The 14,977-nt window shown below is 40.2% G+C and overlaps 1 protein-coding gene across 2 annotated transcripts in view; it reads left to right on the top strand.

Annotated features, from left to right (window-relative positions):
* LOC139388766 (zinc finger and BTB domain-containing protein 20-like) overlaps nucleotides 1–14,977 on the top strand; it is a 52,728-nt gene that overhangs the window by 24,190 nt on the left and 13,561 nt on the right. For both annotated transcript variants that reach the window (XM_071135675.1, XM_071135677.1), the window contains exons 3-4: nucleotides 5,725–5,910; nucleotides 8,871–10,400. In XM_071135675.1, the coding sequence (XP_070991776.1) occupies nucleotides 8,891–10,400 (1,510 nt within the window). In that variant the 5' untranslated portion in view covers nucleotides 5,725–5,910; nucleotides 8,871–8,890. The remainder of the gene's footprint in view (nucleotides 1–5,724; nucleotides 5,911–8,870; nucleotides 10,401–14,977) is intronic.

Genomic DNA, 14,977 nt, shown 5'->3' on the forward strand with positions numbered 1-14,977 from the left:
CTCACATGTATCAAGGAGAAAATATATGCTTGTGGTGTGTATTGTAAGTCACATTTGCATATTCAAGATGTATATTATTCACATGGCTAACATCGTCTCCTTTCACAAACCCGCCTCTCATCTCTGTCCTCAACCCCATCCCGCACCCCCACCTTCTTTTCATTTTCCCCCTAGATTAAACTGATTTCCAAATTTGGCGCAGTATTCTTCATGAGGTTGCCAACTAATTAAGGCAGGCTAGGCAGCTCTGATTAACCTGAAGTCAGACTGGTGATGCTGCTCTCTTCCCTTCTCTCCTCCTTTTTTTTCTCCTGTGGTCTTTGTTGTGGCAGCAGGGCATGGCACTGGCAGTCTGGAGCATTGTGTCTGATTTCTAGCAGACGAACTGACCTCTGGGGACTTATTGACAGCTAACTCTACAGAGAGGGACACAGTGCAGTGCAGGGAGAGAGAGCGAGAGAAAGAGAAAGGGAGAGCTGTGGAAAGGCTTGGGGAAGATCAATATCAGACACATAAATGCATTATAATAGTATAGTTTGATTCCCTCTGAACAGGGATGAAAATACAAAATTATACAGATTTGGCAGAGGCATAAGTAGTGGAAGAAAATGGCTGCCTCCAAAAAGGATCTAATTAATTTTGAAGGATCATCATCAGCCCCTTTCGTCCAAGGCAGGGGAGGGAGGAGGGAGACCCCTGGACTGATTAGCATTCACTGCAGGTAGGAGCTGGCTGCTGCTCACCCACTGTGTCACAGCTAAAATGGAATCACTGTTGTGAGTGGCAGTCTGGGCAGCAGAAGTCTGCTTCCCTTAGTCTGCTCCTTTGTGCCCCTATTCACCTCACTTCAACGCTCAGGCAGGTGGATTTACATGTCTAGATTGCAGCTGAGACCAGGGAGGAAGTAAATATGCTTGTGTTGTCTAAAACTGGCCCTGTAGAGGCTTTTGTCATCAGGTCACCATAGAATGACACTAACCTGACGTTAACACACTATTAAACCTGCATTCACTGGCTTTTGTGAACTAGTGAAATTTCCCTCTTGATTTCAGCACTTTGTGACATTTAAAAAAAAAAGAACTAGAAAAAGGCCCCTTAATGTTCTTTCTATTATTTTCCTCAAGTTAAAAGTGAGTGAGGGAGTGCATACTGTGTGTGTATATGTGTGTGTGTGATGAATGGTACATCTCTATGATGTTCTTTATTATAGAATGTACAATTGTACTTGAATTCAAATTCTATAGGAATAGGTCTGACATTTAGTTGCTCAGTGTTGGGCAATGGGCATACTGTGTAGGCAGTGTACGCACATAGAGGTTAACCAGTGACTACGGTCCTGGCAAGTGTGCTTACACATTAAACTTTATCAGGGGTCCGCAAGGGTAGCTGCTGGGATCTTATTGTGATTGTATGGATTATTAGGGGTCAGAAGACAATTTAGGGTGTTGCGTTGGTTTGTTCCAGCTGTTGCCACGCAACACTCAAAATCTTTTCAGTTGCATAGCAATTAGGGGTGTGAACGTTTAAACGTTTAAATGGAGTTGGGATCCTTAACGTTAAAAAAATCCCTAACCGAAAAACAATTTTTTTCGCCCATAATTCAAATCACAGTGCAGTTATCACAAAACATGATTTTCCATGCTATAGCCTAACTAGACTATATGGCTGTAAAGGCCTGGGGAAAGTTGTGTCATTTAAATTAAACCAGAGAGGAAAAGGCTAACTTTAAGCTACTTTGGTGAATTTGCCAGGCATGCAATACAATTAAGATATTGCGAGATGCAGATTACCAAGACATATGCACACGGTTCTGTCTGCCCCTCCTCTCTCTCCCTCATGCTGGCCAGCCTGCTCTTTCTTTTCGTGAATGACACTAGTGTGTGTTCAGTCTTCGGTCTGTTGCGTGTAGAAAATCCTAGCTTAGGCTATTCATGAACTGATACAGTATATTCGGACCAGTCTAGCGAGCACTGTGTAGGCTACTCTTCGTTGCAGAGTGGGTGGGGGTGTTTTTGTCTCATAATATGAAATTACAGTAGGCTACCGGTATACTGTAGCCTGTATCAATTACCCTTTTCAGATATAATGGTATGTGGCCCCTTGAAAGCGCTCCGGCTACAGCATGTTTGCTTGCCTGTTAGGGCAGGAAATACTACGACTTCATAAACGCCGACACAAAACCTTCTCTGGAGACATGAACGGCCTTTTACTTGTCTGTAAAGTAACGCCGCTTCTGAAGCGGGACTAACTTTCATCACTAAGCAACCAGACCTGTCAATCCTAGCCTGCTTGCTGCCTGAGCACAGACCACTCTTTCCTAAAAAAGTATTTTAAAGTTAACATAATTTACCATTAAAAAAAAACATAAACAACACAGCTGAACATCAATCAGCAACGTGTATTGTTGTCAGGGAAACAATAGAACATTATATGCCAGGGCAGAATTCTACTGTCTGAAAAGATACAGATGCTTCTGATGCTGCACTTTTTGAAATTGTCTTAAAAGTGATCAATTATTGACATGCTACTGTAGCAGTGTTCTATGTCTGTAAAGGGTTGTGGTAGATATAACTTCATTGCCCGGCCCTAGTGGTCTTACATACGTAATAGGACCATTATTCTGCATTGTGAATTGACGTGGAATTGTATGTTTTTTTTCTTCTGGTTTAAAAAAAAAAACAATGCAAAAATTGCAGTTTAAACGTTAAGAAAAATGGTCCATTTGTCACACCCCTAATAGCAATGGCTTCAGACTTATTTCTTAGCATCATTGGGAGGTGTTTTGCAAAGTCCCTATATATTAATATAATATGGCTGGTGGCGTAGTTGGTGAGGCTAACCAAGGCTTGTTTCTGTTGAGCTGTTTGACCTAAAACCACAGCAGTGGCTCGTTATGGAAACATGGTGCCATTTTGTCCAATATGGAAAACAAACAGCAACACATGCTTATAGCTATATTTACTGTGCCTCAAACTATAATTTGATAAAACAATAGAGAAACAAACATTATTCATGGCGGGGAGCACAACTATTGGCATAGAGGGGACGCTGTATGTCAATCTTCGGTGGTGTAACCACAGGCATTTGGTTGTTAGGAAACAGGTTGAAGAGGTCCACATTTCTTTATTTTACCTTTATTTTAACAGGGAGTCCCATTGAAACTAAGAATCTCTTTCGCAATGGAGCACTGCATATATCCAGGTAGAACCGTTTTTGGTTCCAGGTAGAACCCACATGGGTTCCATGTACTGTATAATCCTTTCCACAGAGGGTTCTACATGGAGCCTAAAAGGTTTATCATATGTGGACAGCAGAAGAAACGTTTTGGAACCCTGGTTGTACGTTACATTGTGTTTTCTTGGTTTATGATATTTTGTTTTTCCAAAGGAAAAACTGTGCATCTACAGATGTAGGATCTTCATTTGATCACCCTGTTGCAGGATAACTTTCCTATCAACCCCTACAAAAATGTCCAATCATTATAATCCACATAATAATTCATATTTCCTGTTGCAGCTGTATTATTTTCCTGCTGTAGCAAACTGGCTCAAATTAAGATCCTACATCTATACAAAGCAGTGTTTAATTACATTAATCTGGCTGGTCTGCCAGAGGCATAGGCCTACTAATTCAATGGAAAGTATGCAAGGATAAATAAAGCCCTTTTTAGAAAAATAAATATCTATGTTCAGAGCAGACTGGGAAAGATAACCAAAAGCAGAGAATAAATCTGATGAATAGATAAATTACATAAAGCATTTATGGAGACAGTTCAGTATTCATTACCGTCACATTCTATGTCTTGTTTGTCTGTTGCAGTCATTACCTTTTGATTAGTCGCTCTTAAAGTTAATACAAGTTGTTTTACTTGATGCCAGTACAATTTCCCAGAGTCAAATATTTGAAAGGTTCCTTGGAATGATTAAAATGGTTGTTGGTTACCCCCTCTACTAATGTTTACAGTTTAATCAAGCTTAGTGCTTTAACCAAGGAATAGTCGCTTCAGTAACAGCTAATGGGGATCCGAATAAAATACCAAATACGTGATATTCCTACAGTATAGTGTATGATCATATTCATGAAGATCATTCAGTAAATAGATTGCAATATATGAAAGACACATGGCAAGAAAAGGAAAGACTAAAAAAAATAGGAACGGTTCAAGGCAAATATGGGTCCATCCTTTAGGAAACTTCATGATAAAATCAGGTTTATTTGAATTTGATATATGGAAATTTCCTCCATTTTGTGAACAGTTGTGAGGACCTACAGTACAAACCTGAGGATGCTCACATCGTCTACAGTTGGCCTTTTACAGTTTATGGCCATGCACACATATGTATGGCTTAGTCTCTGTAAACCTGAGAATCACACCCTGGGTGTCGTTAAATGCCTTTTTGTGTTTCTTCAAGAATCCCTTGTGTTACAGTATTTCTCAGTTGACTGTTACTGATCGTATTGTCTTACTATGGTGCTCCATAGTAACCCCATGTTGTCTATTTTAGTATCGATATACAGTACCAGTCAAAAGTTTGGACACACCTACTCATTCCAGGGTTTTTCTTTATTTTTACTATTTTCTATATTGTAGAATAATAGTGAAGACACCAAAACAATGAAATAACACATATGGAATCATGTAGTAACCAAAAATGTGTTAAACAAATCGAAATATATTTTATAATACATTTGACTACAGACCCGGGTTCGATCCCAGGCTGTGTCGCAGCCGGCCGCGACCGGAAGACCCATGAGGTGGCACACAATTGGCCCAGTTGACCCAGAGGGTTTGGCCGGCATGTCCTTGTCCCATCATGCTCTAGCGACTCCTTGTGGCGGGCCAGGCGCATGCATGCTGACTTCTGACGCCAGTTGTACGGTGTTTCCTCCGACACATTGATGCGACTTGCTTCCGGGTTTAGCGAGCAGTGTGTCAAGAAGCAGTGCGGCTTGGCAGCGTCATGTTTCGGAGGACACATGGCTCTCGACCTTCGCCTCTCCTGAGTCCGTACGGGAGTTGCAGCGATGGGACCAAACTGTAACTACCAATTGGATATTGCGAAATTGGGGAGAAAAAGGAGTAAAAATAAATAAATAAACATACATTTGAAATCACATTCAGTACTGCCTTGGCACACACATATATACACACACACACACACTGTTGCAGTCCTTTGTATTGGAGAACAATCCTTTCACCCTTGTTGCAACCTTTTATTCAAATAAATCAAGCTCCTGAGTCCTCTCTAGGTCCTCTCAAGGCATGTTGTAGAATTTTCTGGTCTCTCTCAATGCTTTTCTGATAAATCTATGAGATCTTGAACAAATGTATATAGCCTTTGACCTTTGTACTTTTATTCAGAACGGGAAAATATGATACAGTATGAGGAGTATAATACCTTTGTGGGTAAATCAGACTGGAATGTGGAAGGATCTCCTTTGTAGGGTGTGGTTCACTGACCAGTAGTTTAGATAACGACTGAAAAGAGATTTGGCCCTGTGACCATATGATTTCTAACCTTGACATATAATTGGCGGTCAAGTGTCCACTAGAGTAAACTGCCTTAAATTGGTCTAGAAGGTTCACTCACTCTTTACCTTGGAAATTATAACACATCCAGATTGCATTGCTCACTTCATTATCTATGTATGAAGGTTAGACACCTACACATTTCTTTCTCAGTATGAACATGTTGATTTATGAATTCTCTCTTTTTCCCTCAGGGTGGTATTGAAGAGACCACTGTGGCCCTGTGGCAGAGCGACCTATGATAGCGGCAGCAGAGAGGACTGAAGGGACAGCCTAGGACTGGTCTTTCCATAGCCACCTTCACCAGCAACCTGTAGCAGTGTGCCCTGTGCCTCATCACCAGCCTCACACACATCTTCCCAACAAAGAGTCATCTGACTGTGAGTATATTTCTGTGGTTGGTCAGTTGGTCGGTCAGTTGGTCAGTCTGTCGGTAGTTAGGCTACTCTGGCCACTGTATCTCTAGCTACATGGGTGTGTTTGTAATTTATTTATAAATATATACCCAAGCTGTCCTGCTGTCACGGCATGTTGCAGTCATCCCATTTTTCTCTTTCTGATTGTATTAAGCCTAATGGCTGTGATTAGAGGATGTTTGTTTAAATTATTTTTTCCCGGTTTTATATATTATAATGCTTTCAATCAATTGTTTTCCCAAGAGTAAATAAAACTAAATGGTGTTCATTAGTTCTTCCCTTGGTTTTGATAGCAAGTCTTATATAAAACATTAAACTAAATAGACATACTGTAGATTCAAGGCTTGTATTTTCTCTGGCAGATGGTCAAAGGTAATCACTTGACCTAAAAGCAAGGCATGGCCATGAATATACATTATACATTATCTAGGAAGATCTTGATGATTGTGTTTAACATTAAAGGGAAGATTGCAGAATTAGGTTGCTGTTAAACATTCGGATTGATTTCATCCTTCCAACTAAAAGTCCCAATACGACATATCACTTTACATTTGTATTTTGAGAGAAATTTATATTTTATCCGAATTTGACCGAGGTCATGTCAGAAAAGCGTTCGGATAAGTGACTTTAAGAGAAGGACACAAGTGAATACACAGCAGGAGTGAGGCCACTGTCCACATAAGACGGTAAGGACCCCCATCATACCAAGTCCAACATTTCTCATACAGTTACACAAAATCAAGATAAACCTTATATCATCATAGTAGACATTGAAAGTCTATAACCAAACTGGCTAAAACTATTGGCCAATGGTAGCTATAGCTAGCTGCTAACCTGAGTGCTAACGTTACTAACGTTATTAGCAGCAGTAACAGTAAATCCAGGTATAATGGCTAACACAAACATTGGCTACCATGATATCCTGCAAGTTTTATCGTCCAAGAAAGATCAGGCAGTACAGCTAAAATAAAGGCCTACCTTGAAATAAATAATGACATTAATCCGATTGGTATTTGACCATTAATTTCTACAAAAAAACGTACAGTGTTGATGGGGTTGTTGTAGCTTGCTTGCTAGCAAGTTAGCTTATTCCATCCCCAAACACCATGTTAGATCTGAGTGGGCCAGTTAGTTTTGCATGGCCCGGTGCACTTAGATAGATGGCTATCTTCATTTTTTATAATCTACTAACAAGATAACATGACAAAACTCTTTGGGAACTTTAGTACCTACTTACCCGATTAGCCTCCATCACCAAAGCCACCAGCCGGCTGTTCGTTTCTTGACGTCAAAGCTGCACTGTATTGTTGGTATAGGAGTTTTTGATGAATGTCATTCAAATTGCGAAAATATTTTATACACTTTTGCATAAAGACCGTTTAGATGGAATATAATCAATCTTCGTTGTTAGATTTTTGGAATATATTGTATACCATGCCACTTTTCATTTACGATTGCATAGGAGAGAAGTCTGATTTAATTGTAGTTTTACTGCTATTGCATATGATAATTACAAGGGTGATAGTAGTGAAAGGGGGTCAGGTGCGTGTGTGTGTGCGTGTGTGTGTGTGTGTGTGTGTGAGTGTGGGTGTGAGTGTGTGTGTGTGTTTGTGTGTGTGTACAGTATGTACCCAGAGGGTAAAGGGGGAGGTACTGTATAATAGCCGTGGTTTCAAGAACCCCTGTGCTCTGGGTGTGGGTTATGTGGATGAATGAAATTATGTAAAACATATAAGATTGTATGAACAGGTGTTCAGTCTTACAGAAAAGCCATTCATGTTTTTTTAAGGACAGTATAATGTAGAGGCTGTTTGCTTGAGGGCTAATGCTAAATAACATTTAGTGATTTGATACTTATTCTGCTATCAAAGTGGTTAATAAAATATGTTATTATGATGAAATGGTAGAAAACCAATTTAATTCATCTAGATTCCATGTGTGGAATGACAAAGCTTTTGGATGCCATTGTCTTTCATTGTCATATCCAGTCTTTTCAACTGATCTTCAAATGTCAGATAGAAAAGTCAAGCATTATTCAACAAGTCAGTTATATATTGTCTTTGTAGCATTTTGTTAATACTACATTTACATGTCTAAGAGGAGCTTTAACATTGCATGAATTGAGAGCAATACTGTTGCGCTTGGAATATAATGGAGCTAGCTATCTTTGAAGATTTGTTTAGTTGCTGGGCCAATTTGTAGATATATGAGTTTCAGGTACAGTTTGTGTTCAGGGCAGCCACAAATCCATTCATGAGGGTGGCCTAAACATTGTCAGACCAAATTTTAGCAAAGGTCTCTGGCACAAATACCAGCTTAATTTGTGTAATGTCCCAAAACTGGGAGAGCAGAGGTAAGATAGTTAGGGAGCACCATCACTGAGCACGCAGGTGGACGGCTGATGAACTAAGCCTATTAGTTTAAACCCAGAGCACCACCTACTGGGGGTTTAGAGTCTCAGAGAAAATCTACCACCAGACTTGTAAGATGGGAACAAAACTAATGAGATGGGGATCCATCTTGATTGTCTCTTTCATTCTATCGCGCTACAGATCCTTTGTTGTGCAGTTTTGTGCAGACATTCATCCAACTATTAACCAGCTAGCTAGTTTACCTTGACTAATCTGATTGTTTCAATATCAAATGCCAACATGTTATGAAAATAAGATGACCACTGAAATGTGAGGAAAGCACATGGGGTGGATGGAGAAGGTCATTTGTTGAAATTGATTAAACTTGGCATTTCTGTGCTAAATATCCTGATGATGTTCCTGCAGTGCAGCTATGTTCCATCTTAAAATGTATTTGATAATCATTATCATTTTTTTTGTATTAGATAGTACTCATCATGTGGCCCACATTTTTACTTTCTAAAGGTTTATTAATTAATTAAAAATGTAAGCCTTTTTTTCTTCTGTGTCCAGGTGACATCTGTTGCAAGGGGATGACCGAGCGCATTCATAACATCAATCTCCACAACTTCAGCAATTCTGTACTTGAGACCCTCAATGAGCAGCGCAACCGCGGGCACTTCTGTGACGTGACTGTTCGGATCCATGGAAGCATGCTGCGAGCCCACCGCTGCGTGCTGGCCGCTGGGAGCCCCTTCTTTCAGGACAAGCTTCTCCTGGGCTACAGTGACATTGAGATCCCCTCGGTGGTCTCGGTGCAGTCCATCCAGAAGCTGATAGACTTCATGTACAGCGGGGTCCTGCGGGTGTCCCAATCAGAGGCTCTCCAGATCCTCACTGCTGCCAGCATCCTGCAGATCAAGACGGTCATCGATGAGTGCACCCGCATCGTGTCCCAGAATGTGGGCCTGGCCGGTCCAGGGGGGTTCCCTGTCAACCCAGGGGACTCTGGGCAGGAGACGCCCCGGGGCACACCCGAGTCAGGCACCTCTGGGCCCAGCAGCGATGCAGAGTCAGGGTACATGCAGGCCACGTCCCAGCAGAGCCTTGAGCGTGCATACACATCGCTGTACTCCTACTCGGGCCTCTCACTGCAGAATGGAACCCGTGAACGCTCCCACTACGTAACCAGTATGACAACAAGCTACGACCCAGCCCTTAGCATGCAGAAGGACCAGCACGACCAGGACCCGCCGTGGATCACCCGCATCCATGAAAGGTCACAGCAGATGGAACGCTTCCTATCCACCCCTGAGACCACCCACTGCCGCAAGCAGCCCCGACCGGTACGCATACAGACAGGAGGCATTCACATAAAGCAGGAGGCAGAGGATGAGTACAGCTGCTATGGTATGGATGAGTGCACAGAGGACACTGACCACGTTGAGGGTGTGGAGACTGAACCGAAGGGTGAAAGCTTTGACTCAGGGGTAAGCTCCTCCATTGGTACTGAGCCAGACTCCGTGGACCAGCACCAGTACCCCGTGGGCTTTGGTAGGGAAGGAGGTGGAGAGGGGACCCCAGTGCAGATTGAAGTCGATGACTCCTCCCCAGAGCAGATTCATGAGACGGAGGAAGGGGGCACATCCCACAGCACTAGCGACAGTAACATGTTGCAGCCCCTGCCCAACCCAATCATGGCCCAGTCTCTGCCAAGTGCCCTACTCTATATGCGTCAGGTCGAATCTCACACCAGCAATCTGAGGATGCCGCTCACCATGACCAGCAACACCCAGGTAATGGGCATGGCTGGCAACTCCTACCTGCCCACTCTGTTTCCCACACAGTCGGCCAGCAACAACAAGCCCTTCCTCTTCAGCCTGCAGCAGCCCATGGGAGGCCAGCAGCCCCAGTTTGTGTCCGGGCCTACCCCTAGTATGCCCCCATTCCCTCAGCAATTGACGGTACAGCAACAGGCAGCGCGGGAACAGCAACAGGCGGCCTCGATGGGACAGGGGGAGAAGAAGCCCTATGAGTGCACTCTCTGCACTAAAACCTTTACTGCTAAACAGAACTACGTCAAACACATGTTTGTGCACACTGGTGAGTACACTGGCTCCGTTTCAAATAATTTCCCTATACATTTGCAAACATAAAAGACAAACGCAATGAATCATTATTTTAGTTTAGATGTAGCAATGGATTTAGACAAGGTCTCTTTCACAGATGAGCCCTCTATACACATCAATACACATTAAACACATCACTATACACATCAATAAACACTATACACATCAATATATACATCACTATAAACTATACACATCAATATAAACTATACACATCAATATATACATCACTATAAACTATACACATCAATATAAACTATACACATCAATATATACATCACTATAAACTATACACATCAATATACACATCAATATACACTATACACATCAATATACACTATACACATAAATATACACATCAATCAATATACACTATACACATCGATATAGACATCAATATACACAATACACATCAATATACACTATACAAATCAATGTACACATCAATATACATTATACACATCAATATACACTATACAAATCAATATACATATCACAATAGAATATACACATCAATATATACATTAATATACACTATACAGATCAGTATATAAACTAATATACACAACACTATACACATCAATATTCACATCAATGTACACTATAGACATCAATATTCACATCAATGTACACTATAGACATCAATAGACACTATACACATCACTATGCACATCAATATACACTATACACATAAATATACACATCACTATACACAGATATGTATACACTATACACATCACTCTGCACAGCAATATACACTAAACACATCAAAATATAAGCATCAATATACACTATATACATCACTATACACTATACACATCAATATACATATTAATATACACTATACACTATATATATATACTATATACACTATACACATCAATATACAAACCAATATACACAATACACTACACTATGCAAATCAATAAACACTATACACATCAATATACACATCACTAGACACTAAACACATCACATCACATCAATATACACTATACACATCACTATACACCAATATTCACATCAATATACACTATACACATCAATATTCACATCAATTTATACTATACACTGCCTCCCGGGTGGCGCAGTGGTTAAGGTCGCTGTACTGCAGCGCCAGCTGTGCCATCAGAGTCCCTGGGTTCGCGCTAAGGCTCTGTCGTAACCGGCCGCGACCGGGAGGTCCGTGGGCCGACGCACAATTGGCCTAGCGTCGTCCGGGTCATCGCGCACCAGCGACTCCTGTGGCGGGCCGGACGCAGTGCGCGCTAACCGGTACGCCTCCGACACATTGGTGCGGCTGGCTTTCAGGTTGGATGCGCGCTGTGTTAAGAAGCAGTGCTTCTTAATTGGGTTGTGTATCGGAGGACGCATGACTTTCAACCTTCGTCTCTCCCGAGCCCGTACGGGAGTTGTAGCGATGAGATAAGATAGTAGCTACTACAACAATTGGATACCACGAAAAGGGGTAAAAATTCAAAAAAATAAATATATATATATATATATATACTATACACATCAATATATACATTAATATACACTGTACACATCAATATACAAACCAATATACACAATACACTACACTATACACATCAATATACACATCAATATACACTATACACATCAATATGCACATCAATATACACATCGCTGAACACTACACATCAATATACACATCAGCATACACATCAATATACACTATACACATCAATGTACACATGAATATACACATCACTATACACACCAATATACACATCACTATACATTAATTTACACATCAATATATATACCAATATAAACTACACTATACACATCAATATAAACATCACTATACACTAAACACATTGATATATACATGAATATACACTATACACATCAATATACACGTCAATATACACAGAAATGTACTCTATACAAATCAATATACACTATACACATCACTATACACATCAATATACACCAAAAAATATCAATATACACATCAGTATATGCTGGGGAGGCAGGTAGCCTAGTGGTTAGGGCGCTGGGCCAGTAACCAAAAGGTTGCTGGATCAAATCCCTGAGCTGACAAGGTAGAAATCTGTTGTTCTGCCCCTGAGCAAGGCAGTTAACTTGTTCCCTGAGGGCAGAAGACGTGGATGGCAGCCCCCTGCGTCTCTCTGATTCAGAGAGTTTAATGCGGAAGACACATTTCAGTTGAAGGCATTCAGATGTACAAGTGACTTTCCCTTATACACATCAATATACACAACACTACTACAAACATCAATATACACAAATATACACTATACATATCAATATACACTATACACATCAATATACACTATACACATCAATATACACTATTTACATCAGTATATAGATCAATATACAGTACCAGTCAAAACTCTTGGCATTCTCTCAACCAGCTTCACCTGGAATGCTTTTCCAACAGTCTTGAAGGAGTTCCTTCACTCGGGGGTCCAACTCATTCCAAAACATCTCAATTGGGTTGAGGTCGGGGGATTGTGGCGGCCACTCCATTCCACAAATGAACTTTTAACAAAGCACACCTGTTAATTTAAATTAATTCCAGATGAATACCTCATGAACCTGCTTGAGTGAATGCCAAGAGTGTGCAGAGCTGTCATCAAGGCAAAGGGTGGCTACTTTGAAGAATCTCAAATATAAATGATTTGTTTTAACACTTTTTTGGTTACTACATGATTCCATATGTGTTATTTCATAGTTTTGATGTCTAAACTATTATTCTACAATGTAGAAAATAGTAAAAATAAAGAAAAACCCTTGAATGAGTAGGTGTGACCAAACGCTTGACTGGTACTGTACATAAGGGATAATCAACGAGGGGCTATGCGTTCTATGGGAAATTTTGGTCACACCTATTCATTCAAAACTATGAAATAACACATATGGAATCATGTAGTAACCAAAAGTCCTGAGTTGATTATCCCGCTCATACCATGGCTATAATTTCATACATTTGCCACTAGAAATGAGGTTAATTTGCCAGTAGACATGTGTTCAACATCCACTGAAGTAGCTAGAAAGTTTACTAGATAACTACAGTAGTTGCTGTGGTAACCAAACAAACAGACTTGCTAGCTTGATATTATGAAAACCAGTGGTGTAAAGTAATTAAGTACTACTTAAGTTGTTTTTTGGGGTATCTGTACTTTACTATTTATATTTTTGACCATTTTTACTTCACTACATTCCTAAAGAAAATTATGTACTTTTTACTCCACACATTTTCCCTGACACCCAAAAGTATTCGTTACATTTTGAATGCTTAGCAGGACAGGAAAATTGTCTAATTCACACACTTATCAAGAGAACATCCCTGGTCATTCCTACTGCCTCTGAGCTGGTGGACTCACTAAACACACATGCTTCATTTGTAAATGATGTCTGAGTGTTGGAGCGCTTAATATTTTAAGCTTTGCTTAATATAAGGAATTTGAAATTATTTATACTTTTGATACTTAGGTATATTTGAGCAATTCCATTTACTTTTGATACTTACGTATATTTAAAACCAAATACTTTTAGACTTTTACTCAAGTATAATTTTACTGGGTGACTTTCACTTTTACTTGAGCCATTTTCTGTTAATTAAGGTATCTTTACTTTTACTCAAGTATGACAATTGGTTACTTTTTCCACCACTAATGAAAATCGAATTCAACAATACCAATACTGTTTTCAATTTGACTTTTGCTTTCAAAAGCAGCTCAAACAAAACATGTAAAAATGAACTAAGGCACCTCTGGGGTTTCTGGTATATGGCCAAAAGGCTGTACTTTCACTGCATTCACTGCAAAAGGCTGTACTTTCACTGCTTTCACTGCAAACGGCTGTACTTTGGCACGACGCATCTCGGTGTATATTGGCCATATACCACACCCCCCTCAAGCCTTATTGCTTAAATATACACTATACACATCAATATACACTATACACATCACTGTACACATCAATATACACTATACACATCACTATACACAGCAATATGCACATCAATATACATCAATATACACTATACACATCAATATACACTATACATGTCAATATACACATCAATATACCCATCAATATACACAACAATATACACTATACACATCAATATACCCATCAATATACACAACAATAGTCACACAAAAAGCATCAACACAATCATAGAGAACAAACATCTTCAGTACAAAGGTCCTCAATCACCCTTTTTAAATTCCCTCCTGATAAATGTGTATTTTGTTCAGTTGCTTGATGTATATGGGTTATTTCTTGATGGGTGGATGGCTGACTCTGATTCAGAGGGGTTGGGTTAAATGCGGAAGAAACGTTGAATGCATTCAGTTGTACGACTGACTAGGTATCCCCCTTTCCCTTTATACAGTATATTTGTTTTCTGTGCATGAAAGAAGTAGTGATTTTCAGGGATTGGTATTAAAGGTTGTGCTACTGGCCAGGCAAGTGAACTTTCTGGTTTCTTCCCTTATGGAAGGAATGGCAGTTGGGCAAGTTGAGCCTTCTCTGTGGTTTCCCCATTGG

This window comes from Oncorhynchus clarkii, chromosome 29, assembly GCF_045791955.1.
Source record: "Oncorhynchus clarkii lewisi isolate Uvic-CL-2024 chromosome 29, UVic_Ocla_1.0, whole genome shotgun sequence".
Taxonomy (NCBI): Eukaryota; Metazoa; Chordata; class Actinopteri; order Salmoniformes; family Salmonidae; genus Oncorhynchus; species Oncorhynchus clarkii.